We start from the raw sequence: 14946 nt of genomic DNA, 5'->3' as shown, positions 1-14946 counted from the left end.
ATTAACGAACACCTCAAATGTAAAACGCCTATATGGTGAGGGCAATTGCTTAGCACACCAAAATATTTTAGGTTACAAAATATTTTAGGTTATGATGAACTCAATGCATCAGCTTCTGTTTGAAATCAACAGACGTTTAGAATTAGCATGCTTCCAAGAACAGTGGCGTGGTGGTGCAATTTTGACTGTGGGGGTTAAAGCAAATTTCGCGCCCCCTTCACCTTTGAACTAACGAAATTTGCAGTACATGCCGCAATATTATTGAGTCTCGATACTTAATGTTAGCCTTTGCATTTTGATTACACTCTACCGATGACTGCACCACCACTAGAAAATTATAAATAGATACGCGAATAGCGTAAATGACTAATATTTAATTTACTACGTGAGAAATCCCTAGAGAAGTCTGACGGCCATTTTTCATAATGATAACCAAAATATTATAGATCATTTGTCAACAAAAATGATAATTTGTCTCCAATTACCACAAAATTGTGACCAGGGATATATCGGGCAGAAAGCGAAGTTTAAGTATAAATATCAAAGGCCAGCAAAGTGCTTTTAAACGTCCAATTACCACAAACTAAAAAGTCCAATTACCACAAACTAAAAGTCCGTCTTATTAGTTTATTAGCTCGCGCTCTATGGACGACTGACTTAAATAACTGAAACAAGTCGGACATCTGTTTGAGAGACAGGCTGCAGTCAATGACTCAATAGACCCGCTAAGTAGGCTAGCCACTATAACAAGAGTAGCAACGTTCTCAAGAAATCTCAAAAATTTTAACAAAAAATTAATTTTTTTCCGCTTCAATAGAAAATCTTCACAACATAATTTTATACAATTATCTTTCTATTTTTAATCCTACGGGAGGTCTTGAAATGTAGATGATTGATGTTCAGTATTAATACCAAATTTTAGTACACCCACAAAAAATATTATTAAGCTTGGATTAATAATGAGATACAATGCCTGTAAAGATTCCTGTCTGTGGGAGAAAGCCAAGAAAATTGATTTACATAGGCAAAAAACTATACATTTTTAGGCCTTGTTGCGCCCCCTAAGAGGACATTAAATTTGGCCCTGTATGTTGTCTACAGTCATTGTGACAATTGACAAGTCAGGTGTTGTGGCCACATAAGAAACATCAAGAATGCTCCTCAATTACTTTATTTCTTTATTGACTGTAAAACGACCCCCCTTACAAGGTTTCATTTTAATCAGTTTTCCTTTTTCCCCAAAGTTAACTTCATTAACTGTATATTATAATTGTGGAAATAACTGTTCCGCTTCATATTCATTTTTCTAGTCCAAATTGAAAACTTCGTGAGTCATATTCATTTCTGCGCTCCCAAAAAATCAACAGCTGGGGGGGGAGGCTTGGCCCACTGTTCAGGAGTATTCAAATTGTTCCCAAATGCTATTGAGAACTATAAATTCACTAGTCACAAAAGCACAAGCAAGAAGACAAAGCCAGCATGATGTCCTGAAGTTGGACGAAATAAAACAAAATGGATTTTCTTTTCTCGCTTTCAATTCTCTGCATCACAGTATAAGGTATTATTATATACTCGCCTTTGTAGTTGTTTAATGCAATGTGTTTATTTTTCTGATTTTTGATCTATGAAATTTTTATCAAGATCAATTCTCCTAAGACATTTTTGTTAATGAGTGAATCAATTTCTGAAAGGCTAGAGAAAATGACTTTCTCAATATTCTTTTCATCTTAATTATCGAAGATGGCGGTTGTTCATTGCTTAGCATTCGTAACTAAAAGCGTTAACCAAAGAACCAGTAGTCGAAAAGAAATGAAAAGTATATTTTTAAAAGAACTTAGGGCTTGATTACATGAAGCATTTCAACCCAAGGGTTGAATTTGAACCCTTTTGGATGGGTTAAAATTTTTTCGATTATATGGCGGCTTTCCACCCCGGATCTGAGGTCTTGAGTAATTGCGCGCAAGTAATGAATTTCGCGCGAATATCCAAAATTGTAAACATGGCTGACGAAAATTTTTATCGATTTTTTATTTTCGGTGCTCATCAACTGTGACGGATCATTGGCATAAATGGAAACCATCTCACGTTTGACAGCTTTGTACTGCTTGTCTGCATTAAAATCACTTCTTAAACTCCATAAGCGTCCTATTATTGCTCAAACATCTTAAAAGATTGTCACTTTGTTGCTATCACAACGAAATCTTTTTACAGGGACGATAATCGCACTTTCTGCTTCTGTATCTTCTTCGGATCGTAGGATACCTCGTGAATTGTATTGACTCCATTTTGTTTTGGTCATGTGCAGTATTGCACGCATTTCTTCGCTACCACGAATGCTCACTGATTTCAGCCCTGGGTATCAAACATTTACATGAGACATTTTCAGCGCCGGTGTTAATTTCAGCAAAGGGCTGAGATGTCAGCCCGGGTAGCCCAAGCAAGGATGAAATTTCAACGCCGGGGTTGAAAAGCTGTCATGTAATAGCGCATTGTATTTGATTAAGATTTATAGAGCAGGCAGGGCTGAAATTGCAGCCCACTTAAAGTGGTTATATCACGAATTTTAGCCCCCCTTTTTTATTAGCTAAATTGAAAGACCTTGTTTCAGTGATTTTAAATCTGCAATTATAATTGAAATTGGATTGGTGAAAGTGATTTTACGGACGTTCAAAGTCACGATTTTCAGCATTTTTTTTTTGCGAACTTTTTGATCGGTATGCTAATGACTTGTGACGTAGAAAGTTGAACACATATATCAACATGGCGTATTCTACTAGTAATCTTAATAAGAAACGCGGAGGAAAACGCTGTGTTGCTGGCGGACCTAATCAAATTAGTTGCGCCAATGATTCAAAAACCGAAGGAATGTCGATGCATCTGTTTCCTAAAAAAGAAACAGAGCCGCAAAGACATAGAAAATGGGTAAATTTTGTGCGTAAACATAGACCGGGTTTTGAGGCTCCTCTACCTCGTGTCTGTGTTCTGCGCATTTTGAAGATTCTTGTTTTGACCTTAATTTGAGTGTGTAAGTCAAGCTCAAAAGAAGGTTGAAGAAAGATGCTATCCCAACCATTGACGTGGCTGGGATTCCTGAACCATTACAGGACGAAATAACCGATCGAAAGCGAAGACAAGTAAGTTTACGCTTGTTTATGTTAATTTTTCTTTTGTCATATGTAAATTCGATATAAGTTTTGTAGATTATTCGACATACTCTCCATAAGCCATCGCTGAAGGAAACATGTTCTCTCAATGAGGAAGTACCATCTACTAGTGATGAAGCTGAGCATGTTTAAGTATGCACTGGGAAGCAAACGATTCGCCATTTGAACGGCTTGCTATTTTCCATTTTACATTTATGCTATGATTTAATTCCATATATTTTTCTTTTGTCTTTTTCCCAGACTGACATTGAAGAAAAGATATTCTTTCATTTAATTCTTTCAGCTTAACCTCTCAGTAGTTGCACCAATTTGTTTTATTGTTTACTCTTGTTTCAAACCATTAAACTGCATGTCAACTTATATAGTGCATCCATGTATCTCCTATTTGGTTTTCATCTAGGCATATTTCCTGACCATTCCAAACTCAGCAAAGAAGGTCAACAGTCTCTACAGTGCACAAGTTAAAGACTATTCCATCATCGCCCCTCTGATGGTATGTAACTGTTGTGTTACCACTTGGATATGCTTTCCGAATAAAGTGGTAAACACAAGCAGGTAAAGGCCGAGTATTCTCCCATCCCATAGACCCACAAAACCATCGCATCAACCATCTGTATGCCACAGCTCTCAAGTACCTGAAGTAAATAAAAAGGTTGGACTAATTATTGTTGATGAAACAATGTTGATTATAACATTGTTTCTCATACAATTTACAATCTTACATATTTAATGATTGTGATGCTTGGCGGCGATAAGCACGTCCATTCCTATCTCTCAATAGTGGCCCGACGTTTTCAAGGACAGCCTCATGAACTAAAGGCCCAAATTTGGCATGCTGTGTTATGCATGATATTTTCTCAATGCTGCCATCGAATGTCATTTTCTGCAAAGCTGGTCCAATTTCCTTACAGCATCTGTACTCTAATGCGCCTTCTAACAAATCGGTATGACAGCATTGACAATTACACCTGAAACGTGGGAGCATTGTGGTTTATAAAGTAACTTTATGTATATTACAAACAGGAGAAAACAACAACTTACCATTCACCAAGTGGAATTACGCCATCACTTCGTTGTTCTAATGTCGCAGGAGAATTCCATCGGGATCATCTGGAGTATGCACTTCATCACCATCTCCTGCTAGCGGTTCATCGTCATATGCGAAGTCGTTTAAATGCTCGACATAACCCACGGATTCCGAGCTCGAATCAGATACGCATTCAGACATCGAATTCGAATTATCTGAGCACTGATTTGAGGCCATACTTTCCGGACAACTTGTTTTTTAATATTTTATTGAAAATACTGTCATTATTTGTTTTAAGACAAGAAAACGACAACAAAATCACCTTCTATAATATAATATTATATTGACGGAAACAGACGTGTTCAACTATCTACGTCACAAGTATCAATATGGCGTCGTAAAAAATTCGCAAATAGTACCCGACTTTGGAGGCAAAACTAAGCAACTTATATTTATCTGTTTAAGTCCAGCGACATGTCATAGTTCTTCAAATAATCCAAATTTTCAATTAAGCTCATAAAAAAGGGGGGCTAAAATTCGTGATATAACCACTTTAACATTGCTGAGTTCAACCTCAGGGTTGAAAATGCTTCATGTAATCAGGCCCTTAGAACATGATCTATCATATAGGATGCTATTTAATTTTTTATATGGAAAATAATCTAAATTCAGATTATGAGTGGTAAAGACCACCTTAAGTTTAGGTAGGACAAACCGAAAAACAATTAAATACGTAAATTTAGTCGTAGTGCTCCATCATAACTAATCACACATGATACATTGAATGCTTAGAATTATTTTGGCTGTTACAACAACCATGCATATATTGTGATTTTTTGCTTGGACGTAAGATCAACTGAGAATTACTAAAGCCTTTGGGTAAATTCACGTCGCATTTGGAGTTATGTGCAACAATATGGATATTAAATACTGCCATTCCAGGTAAAAATGTCATATCACAATTTGTGGCAAAATTGGCTGCTTGTCTATTAGCTTCCTCGCGCGCTTAACTACTTTAAAGTTTTATAAAAGGGATTGAGCATTGAGGCTTGTGAATATTTTAGAGATGTTACACGTCATTTCAATTTCGTTGAAAAATAATTAAATTTTGGGTTTTTAACAGTCTGTTTTGTACATTGATATTAATATTTTTCTTGGGTTAGAGAACCTACTATGAACTATGTTTTGTAGATTCTAAGTATGTATAGTTCAGTTTTCCTACCTGATTAGAGCATCATCTTTAAAATAATTTATTTGTATAAGATTTCAAACTCAGACATGAAGAAAATAATTTATTGAAAACTTTTGAGCTGCAAGCAATGGTGAATTCGATTCACAAATAACAATGATTCTGTTGAATTGATGAATATAAATTAAGTACAAACATATTAAAGTAAAAACTGCCTTTAGCACCCCCTATATTTAACAACCTCTTGCCTTTAAAGACTGTCATAAAATTTCGTTTCTTCAAATTTCGACCACTCTCACTGGCGGCAGTTGTTGGTAAATATAGTTGGTACACAACACAGGTTCTACTGCACTTCAAACACTTTAAGTACTTATATAATGGCATGCTTTTTTAAAGAGGTGCTTAAACCCAAAAACTTTGCAATGGCATATTCAAAAATGATTTTAACCGTAATAAAATAGATATTGAGGAAATATCCAATCGTTGAGCCAATTTAAATTTCAATCAACAAGAATTAAATTCAATTTGTACAAAAATCTGGAATGATAGGCCTTGCAAAAGAAACCATCCAACAAACAATGAAGGACTGCATGTCTTAGCATGTGCAGCTAGCGAGTGCATTGAAGAGCTATCAATCCAAGTTTTTTTGAATAAAGTTAGATTTAATTGGTGAAAATTGTTGAAATTGCTCTTGATTCTTAAATAGTGTAATTTTTCCTCCGACACAAATGAAAATGTCATTCGCTTTTGAGTCAACTATTCAGTAACTTTAGTTCTTCAAGTATATTGCTGTAAATTCTATTGAAGACGCTACAGTTATACTTCATATAAAAAGTATTTTTTCAGGTGTATTTTAGAATCCGAAGTTGTAAATAACCATTATTTGTAGACTTTATAGTTAAACATAGAAATGTGATGCTGCAAAGTTTTTGGTATAAGCACCTCTGTTTAAAAAGTAAATGACTGAAAAATAAGCATGTTAACAATGCCTGAAAATGAATAGTCTGTGATATTTTAAAATAACTAAAATGCACCTTGAGATACATGCCACGTTGATATGATCCAGGCTGACCTGGTCAACTGAGTCAGTTCTTTCAAGACGAAAAGCTGTATGATAAACTAACCAGCCCACTTATTTCATTTTTACCTCACCCAAACGAGATGAGATCTCTCATCAAAAAGGCAATAAGTCTTTTACTTGCACAACTCACTAACTTGTTTTTCAATTCACCCTTAAAACACGTCAAGTAAAAAGTTTCACTGCTTGAAATGTACGTGAATGGGTACCAAAGCCAGTTCAGCAATAATTTCAAAATGTAGTTAACTTGTGTGAATGCGAGTTTTGGGTCATTGCATATTTGCTTGTATACAGGTGCATGAAACAATTTCGTCTGGCTTAGCGAGCTTAACTTCTTACCTGGCCAGACTGTTCATATCAATGTTGGGCTTTTCATTTATCTATTTAATAAGCGATTCCTTGTCAAAGCAGCTTAAGAGTTTTCTTACTTTAAATTATATTTTAAGGCTTCACAACGACGATGGCACATAGTTCACAAAATTTCCATGTTCTTCATCCGCTGTTTCTGCCATCACGCCGTTTTTTGAAAAGCTTCTGTAAAGTTAATTTTAACAAAGTTAATTGGTTTGTTGCATTAACTGTAGAGTTTATATGTTAGCGAATCAGAGTCATTATAAGGATTTTCCTCGAGTGCCATCTATATTGAAACTTGAATAAGACATGTATTTAACCAATACAAATTTTTTTTGTAAAATTATTGCAGTAGTGATTTAGTCCAATAATTTGAAAGGATAGATTTTTGAAGTATGTCATCCTGGTGAAATTTTCGAATGGTAGGATTAGTGTGTGAAACATGTATGTATTCATTATTGATACATCACACATAAATGGTTTCACAGTGTAATTTATTTGTCATGCTAATGTTATGTTTCATTCTAATTAAGTTCACCAAAAATTTGTGAGTAAAGAATATTTTCCATTGTTGATTCACAACACATGAATGTATCCACATTATGGGAAATGTGCAATTCTGATGTCTTTCACTAAAAGATTTGTGTAAAAAATGCATGTACTCATTTTACGGTGTTAGTTATGAGTCAGTGTGAGTTATGAATCATCCTGCTGATGTAGTTCACTTTGAGGATCGTGACTAAAACACCACACGTGTACATACGAGTACATACGAGTGACATACGAGTACATACGAGTAACATACGAGTGACATACGAGTGACATACGAGTACATACATACGAGTGACATACATACGAGTGACATACATACGAGTGATATACGACTATATACTGGTCACAAATGAGAATAAGCACAATTTCTTCAATAATACATTGATATTTGCATTCACTTTTGCTTGTTTGGATTATGAGGCGACAATTTGATGAATTTAAATGTTGAAAAAGTATTTTATTTGCATACTATATTCATTTGTATGTTTTCGTTGAATTTGGTGTCTGTTGTGCGCAATGTCTTAATCTGTTAAACGGTTTAAATGTATCAACAACGGTAGTCTTTTGCTGGAGTTGCCCTAAAGTAAACTCCCGTACAAAAAATATTGAGCAGTTATTCTGAGAACTATTAGCACATGTGTACACTATTTTTAATCTTATATTAATATATTAAGATATTAAAAATCTTGGGAAAAAAAACAATTAGATGTACTTGTCATATAAATCATTGATGTGGATTTACTCCTCGAATGTTGCATTCATTTTATTTATTCTACCAAAGAAATATGAGGTAGATTAGTGAGGAATCAATCAGACTGCACATTAGCTCATATCCTGTCTCTTTTTTAAAATTTTATGAATAATTTATTTAGATCTTTAAGATACTGGTTTTGCAGTTCAAAGACTGAATTACATCAGCTAGAACTTTAAAAACATTAAAAGTAATCAGAAATCGTACGCATAAAATGATACATATACGTAACACAGTGCAACTGTCGTTCAATTCAAATATATATAATGTACATTTATTTCATATAGCACGTTTACAAGGCATTATTTATACGCTGTATATTTAATCGCTTTCATAAATATGTATTTTCTAGGTGAAAGTGTGTCAAAAAGCGCTCAAATACAGGCAAATCGCATCGACATAATATGTTTTTTGTACTAGAGTTTACTTTATTGCAACTCCAACGCAAGACTACCGTTGTTGATACATTTAAACCGTTTAATAGATTAAGACATTGCGCACAACGGACACGAAATTCAACTGAAACATACGAATGAATGTGCGAATAAAATACCTTTTCAGCATTTAAATCCATCAAAAGGTTGCCCCAGAGTCCAGACAAATACAAGCAAAAGTGAATGCAAATATCAATGTATTATGGAAGAAACTGTTCTATTTCTCATTTGTGACCAGTATATAGTCGTATGTCACTCGTATGTACTCGTATGTCAGTCGTATGTACTTGTATGTACTCGTATGTCACTCTTTTTTGTATGTACTCGTATGTCACTCTTTTTGTATGTACTCGTATGTACTCGTGTGTTGTTTTAGTCACGATCCACTTTTAGTGAATCTGGTGTGACAAGCATGCATGTATTCTGTGCGAAGTTGTTAGAGCAATGATTATCACTGAAAATTTTAGTGCAGTTTTTGCACCGTACCAGGTGTTTGGCTATAATTAATTCAGTAATTTATATGTTTGTAAATGATGATCGTCCAGGTTAATAAAGTCCTGAGAAGGACTGTTTTTGATGTTGTTGACTGACGTTTCGACAACCTTAGCGGTAGTCATCTTCAGAGTCAAATGAGGAGTAAACGTCAGGTTAGCCGTATTTATTGTCTGGTTCTTACGTCATTGTATTGTGTGTACAGGAAATGTGTATTGTCATTGTGGATTAGTGTGAAGTGAAATATTTTATTTTTAGTTGTGATGTGTGATTTAGGTGTGACGTTTTTAGTTGTAATGTGTGGTGTCAATTGTGTATTGTCATTGTGAATTAGTTTGAAGTGTAATGTTTTTAGTTGATCGTTTGTTTGTATTGTGAATAAGTCGTTTGTAAGGTGCCGGTAATTGCTGTGATCTGTTCAGGGTTTGTTCCAAGTTGGTATACCAACTTTCTAATGTAAGCCGTTGTCTATAGTCAGTACTGTAAGTGATGCATTTTGCCGAGTCCCAGTCAATGTTGTGCTTTGTGATTCGGTGATGTTCGGCAATGTGATTAGTTTTGTCTTGTTTCTTAGTAGCTCGTTTGTGCTCAGTAAGTCTTATGTTTAAGTTCCTGCCAGTTTCCCCGATATAGAGGCGTGGCAGTCGGAGCAGTTTATTTTGTAAACTGCACCTTGTCGTTCGTTGGGTTGTTCTTTGTCCTTTATGTTCGTTAGTACTTGTCGTAATGTTGTGATTGGTTTATGTGAGACACGTATGTTGTATGGTCGTAAGATACGCGAGATAGTCTCAGACGTACCTTTGATGTAAGGTATCGTTGCTGTTGTCACTGAGTTGTTCGTTTCGTTGGGTTCGTTGGGTTTGTAAGTGTTGCGTTTGATAAAGTCAGAGTTATAGTTGTTTTTGTCAAAAACACGTTTGAGATAGTTGTTTTCGTTTTGTAGAGCGTCCGGTGAATCACATATGATTCGTGCACGTCTTGTTAATGTTCTGATTGTGGTGGCTTTGTGTGATGTAGGGTTGTAAGATGATTGGTCTAGTAGTCGGTCAGTATGTGTTGGCTTGCGATAAACTGTTGTTCCTAGTTTTGATTGTCATGTTTTACCAAACAGTCGAGGAAGGAAGAGTTCCGTTTTCTTCGACATCTTTGGTAAATTGTATGTGGCTGTTCTGTTTGTTGATGTGAGTATGGAAGTCATCAATCTCGTCTGCATGTAGTGCTGTGATTGTGTCATCTACGTAGCGAAACCAAAAAGGTAGTGCATGTTTGTAAGTCATGAGTGCCCGTTCCTCTATAGATTGCATTACAATTTCAGCAACTACAACAGAAACGGGCGAGCCCATTGCTGTCCCATGTAATTGTTTGTAGTGTGTTCCTTTGTATTGGAAGTAAGTCGAGGTGAGGCAGAGCTCTAGTAACTCCATAATGTCTTCTGTCGGTAATGGCAGTACGTCCGTGGTGTTTGTAATGAGGGTTTTTGTACAAGTAAGTGCCAGATTAAGTGGAATACTGGTGAACAGTGATTTCACATCAAAAGACACTAGTATATAGTTGTCTGGTATTTGTATAGTGCACAGTTTTTTAATGAAAGTTTCAGTGGATTGTAGCTTGTGTTTTGATTTGTTTGTGAGTGGTTGCAGTATGTTAGTCAAGTACTTTGAGAGTTCGTAAGTAGGCGAACCAAAGAATGATACAATTGGTCGCATGGGTATTTGTGGTTTGTGAAGTTTTGTAGTCCGTATAGTCTGGGTGGTCGTGGTACTGAACATCTGAGTCGATAGTAAATACGTTCAGATATAATGTTAGATTTTCTCATAGAGAAGATCTTGCTGTTAAGTTTGCGTACTAGTGATGGTGTTGGGTCTCGTTTGAGTTGTTCGTACGTTTGTCTGTCGTTAACAAGTGCGTCCATTTTGTTAAAGTAATCATTCCTGTCCATGACCACAGTCACGCGTCCTTTGTCTGCTGGTAAAATGACGATGTTGTTGTCGTGTTTTAGTCGTTTGAGTGCTTGCTGTTCGTCTTTGTCAAGTTGTTGTCACGTATAGAGGACGATTGTAAAGTGGAGGCTATCCTGCTTCTGATCTCGTCTTTGTTGTTTCTGACAAGTCTCTTTGATACGCTAGGACAGCCTCGACACTTGATACTATCGTCTCAGTCGGGATTTGTCTAGGTGTTATGGAATGTTTTAGTCCGTAAGATAGTAGTCGCGTTTCAGTTTCGTCTAATGGGCGGGAAGAAATATTCCTCACCCAGTTATCGTCATGTTTATGTCTTGCACGTGTTTTAGTTTGTTTTAAACGTTCAAGTTTTTGTTGTTGTTTGATTTGGTGTTGTGTCTCTGTCTTGTTTGCTCGTTTCTCTGCAATAGTTTGTATGGTAGAAAGTAAAGTATCACTTACTGTCGTTGGTATGAGTTCCTTCAGTTTGTTCAGTCTTTGTTCTTGTTGTTTGATGTGATAGTTGATTCGTCTGTGACAGTCGTTAATCCGTGCTCGTATCAGTCGTCTGCTGGTGGATTTGACAATCTGAATAGCCTCTTGTGTGTTCAACGGAGACTTAATTCTAAGTCCTGTCGGAACGAGACCAAAATCCTTGCAGCGGTGGTTGAACCAGAGTTGTTGGCGTATGCGTCTGACGTTGCTTGCAAAACGTATGTAGTCGTTAGCAAGACAGAGCGAACAACTTGAGCAATGATTGTCACTGAAAATTTTGGTGCAGTTTTTTCACCGTATCAGGTGTTTGGCTATAATTAATTCAGTAATTTATGATATCAACAATTAACGTGTTTATTATTCTGCTAACCTTGGAAATAATGCGGTATTCTGTCGATATTTGTAGATACAACCCAACAACAGCAGCACAATAATGATTATCAGAAGGACGAAAATCGCAATAAGGACGTCTTCTGTTGTATCCGACGTTACAGCATGATTTGATGGTAATAGGTCGGTTGTAGAGATTGACAATTTATTGTTTGGGAATTTCGTCTGGTCTGTTTGTAATGTTATCCAAAATCTGGAAACGTGGATGACTGGAACGTTCATGGTAGAAACCGTAAAGATAGTCGGTGTGCCTATTGGGAAAAAGTGTCTTTTGAATTGGGCAAGACTTAAATGTTGAGGTAAAGTTAGATTTTATCATATTGTGATCTGATCAAATTAGATTAGACTCGTGTCAATTAGTTGTATTGAGAAGGCAATTTGAAGTGATAAGATTAAATTTGATGAATTTTATTCTTCCATTTCTGTATCATTTACACACATATCCAATTCCCATGTCTTGTTAATATTGTAAGCTATAAAGGCCTCGAAATTTTTTGAAGATATTGATTTGATATTTGAATTATGAATGAAAATTTCCATTTGAATTTCTCAACAAAAATAGCATGATTTACATTATATTCTTGAAAGAAAATTGCACAAGAATGTTAATTATTCATTTAACATACGACGACACCAATTATGATTTGATTTCAATAAAAGTGTGTCTTTACATAAGATGTTTCTTATTTGTGTAGCTACTGATTAGTATCAGGCTAGCAACCTAGCTAGTATAAGACCTCACGTTTTGGAATTATTTATTCCATACAATTGATCTTTGCATTGGCATTGTACGATATACAACATTGAGATTTAGCTCAAGCATAACAGATTATTGTGTCTACATGGAGCAAAATGCAGGCGAGAATTTTTTATTTATATTTACACAAGGTATTAGATACTTGTCAAGCAATGCATTTGAAGTAATTACTTCATGTTGTATTAATTTATAATTTTGCAATACTTTATACTTAGTATATATGCATGCACATACTTCTTATACACCTTCTCTTGTGGCGACTCGTAATATACAGGATACGTTTCCTGTAAGACTGTTTTAAATTTGCGAAGAACGAGTCTGTGTGGGTATTTACTAAATATAAATGCTATAATCATATTGTGCATATTTCATTGATATTTAATAAACAAACCATGAATCCCAATTGCGTGATTGCATTCTGATAAATAAACCAGTTAAATAACTAAAACAAATTCATTGTAATTGACTGAAACTGGCGGTGGTTTTGTATAATCTTTCGATGAATTATGAGAGAATTACTGTTGTAAAATATTTCAAAAATATTCCTGGTAAATTTTCTCAAAATTAAACGCTAAGCATTACTTTCTTGAATTTAAATATCAACATAAATGTGTTTGAATGACACAAAAGGGCTTCAAATAAAACCCGTTTGCCAAAATGTCTTGGAGTCCATGGTTATTCACAAATGACATAAAAGTAGATTTAACGAAGAACGATTTCAAAAGCCATTGGAATTACATGATTTGTGTTTATATGGTGTGTGGTGTGAAGCCGTATAACGATGACTTTCTTTACCGGATAATTTAACTTTTCCATGATATAAACGTTGGAAGTAAGCTGGCAGTAGTCATCGCTAAAGGACCGGTTAACAGAAAACGACCGTGAATAGTTCTGCTCAGACTTGATAAAAATTCTTTCGCCTAAATTCGATTCCTATCTGAGAACTGTCTGATAGAATTATTCTAAATTTTATGTACATTGAAACATTGGGCATAATACCTAATACCGAGCTAAGGACTAAGAAACCTAACCGACTTACTTTAAATAGGACTTACTTTTAGTCTAAAGTTGATAAATAGTTTGATTTTTAGTTTAGACTTTGCCATACATTGTCAACGATCGAGTGCGCCTAATATTACCACTTACCGAACGACAAACAAAAATAATATGCACTTACCACAATGCTTCTTGCATCGTCTTTGGTCTTTTCCTTGTTGTTTGCAGCTTTGGTAATGCAAAGGACAAGGTTGGCAAACTAAATCATCCCCAAAATAGCTGCTAGGATAGAATCTAGGTGGGCACGTTTTTGATTTTACTCGAGAAAGGAGAATACCAAACCCCCACAACATCCCGAACCACCGAAACAAATCCATAGTATCAGAATTATAGAAAAAAACCGTTATGTAGTTTAAACTTTAAGTCAGAATATTCTTTCAACAACCCTTCGTCTTTCTAAAAGTTCTTGAATCGGCTATAACAAGTTACAAGCGTTTGTTCGTGGTTCTTTCAGTGCCTCTTGTGTCTGGTAATCTCCCGTCTCCTTTGCTGGCGTCATCTCAGTGGGCATCAGCCAGTCACATTCTTGTAATCATGAGTATGTTTATTATAGACTCGCAGTCAAACATTGTCAAATACATGTATCCAATATCAGGAATTCAGACTAACTGCACTCACTATGGTCGACATAATTTATTTGTATCGAGTGCAATAACATTCCGTGTTCTAATACTGATTTCATATCTAAAAGTTTAGAGGATTGCGATTGCGGTCATTTTTCACACTTTAATAATGTTGCCCAACAGAAAATGGACGAAACTTCTCAACAAAATGACAATAACTGAGCTAAATATCATAACCAGCCGACAATTTAAAGAAATATAATATAAAACATATTCCCAAGAAACAAGACATCTTGAGATTGCAAAATATGAATCAAAACAAGACGAGAAGTGAACTGTAAATTTGTGACTTTATTTCAAAGTCGTCCTCAGACAGAATGATGAATCATGCAATCGCACGTTGTCTTGCTTCTTCGGAATTTGTTTTATATTATATGAGCTAAATATATCTTATGAAAACGTGATGCTGGCTTCAATGACCACTTAAAACCTGCTTTGAATTAATATTGTTACTGTTGTAAAAAGACAATGCTGGCATTGATTCAAGTTTTTTGAAGGAAAATTGCTCATGTCATTTTAGGAAAGAGCTAATTGACGCTACAACGACTTGAAATTGCTATTTTAATCTGCAACCTGGTTTTCTCTGTAAAACAAACGATTCTGATGATGTTTATATAAATCAAAAAATGAGTGTCGAAATGTTTTAT

At 35.3% G+C, this 14946-nt stretch overlaps 1 protein-coding gene across 1 annotated transcript; it reads right to left on the bottom strand.

The window, feature by feature from the left end:
* Positions 1 to 6785: 6785 nt before the first annotated feature.
* On the bottom strand, positions 6786 to 14550 carry LOC124442643. Its single transcript, XM_046993140.1, has 3 exons — positions 13798 to 14550; positions 11844 to 12114; positions 6786 to 6992 (listed from the first exon to the last, which is right to left on the bottom strand). The coding sequence occupies exons 1-3, from the start codon at positions 13991 to 13993 to the stop codon at positions 6908 to 6910; spliced, it is 552 nt and encodes a 183-aa protein (XP_046849096.1). The 5' UTR covers positions 13994 to 14550; the 3' UTR covers positions 6786 to 6907.
* Positions 14551 to 14946: the final 396 nt, after the last annotated feature.

The sequence above is a fragment of the Xenia sp. Carnegie-2017 genome, unplaced genomic scaffold (assembly GCF_021976095.1).
Source record: "Xenia sp. Carnegie-2017 unplaced genomic scaffold, XeniaSp_v1 HiC_scaffold_20, whole genome shotgun sequence".
NCBI classification, from domain to species: domain Eukaryota; kingdom Metazoa; phylum Cnidaria; class Anthozoa; order Malacalcyonacea; family Xeniidae; genus Xenia; species Xenia sp. Carnegie-2017.
The sequence above is the reverse complement of the archived record's forward strand: the minus strand, read 5'-3'. Positions and strand labels throughout refer to the sequence as shown.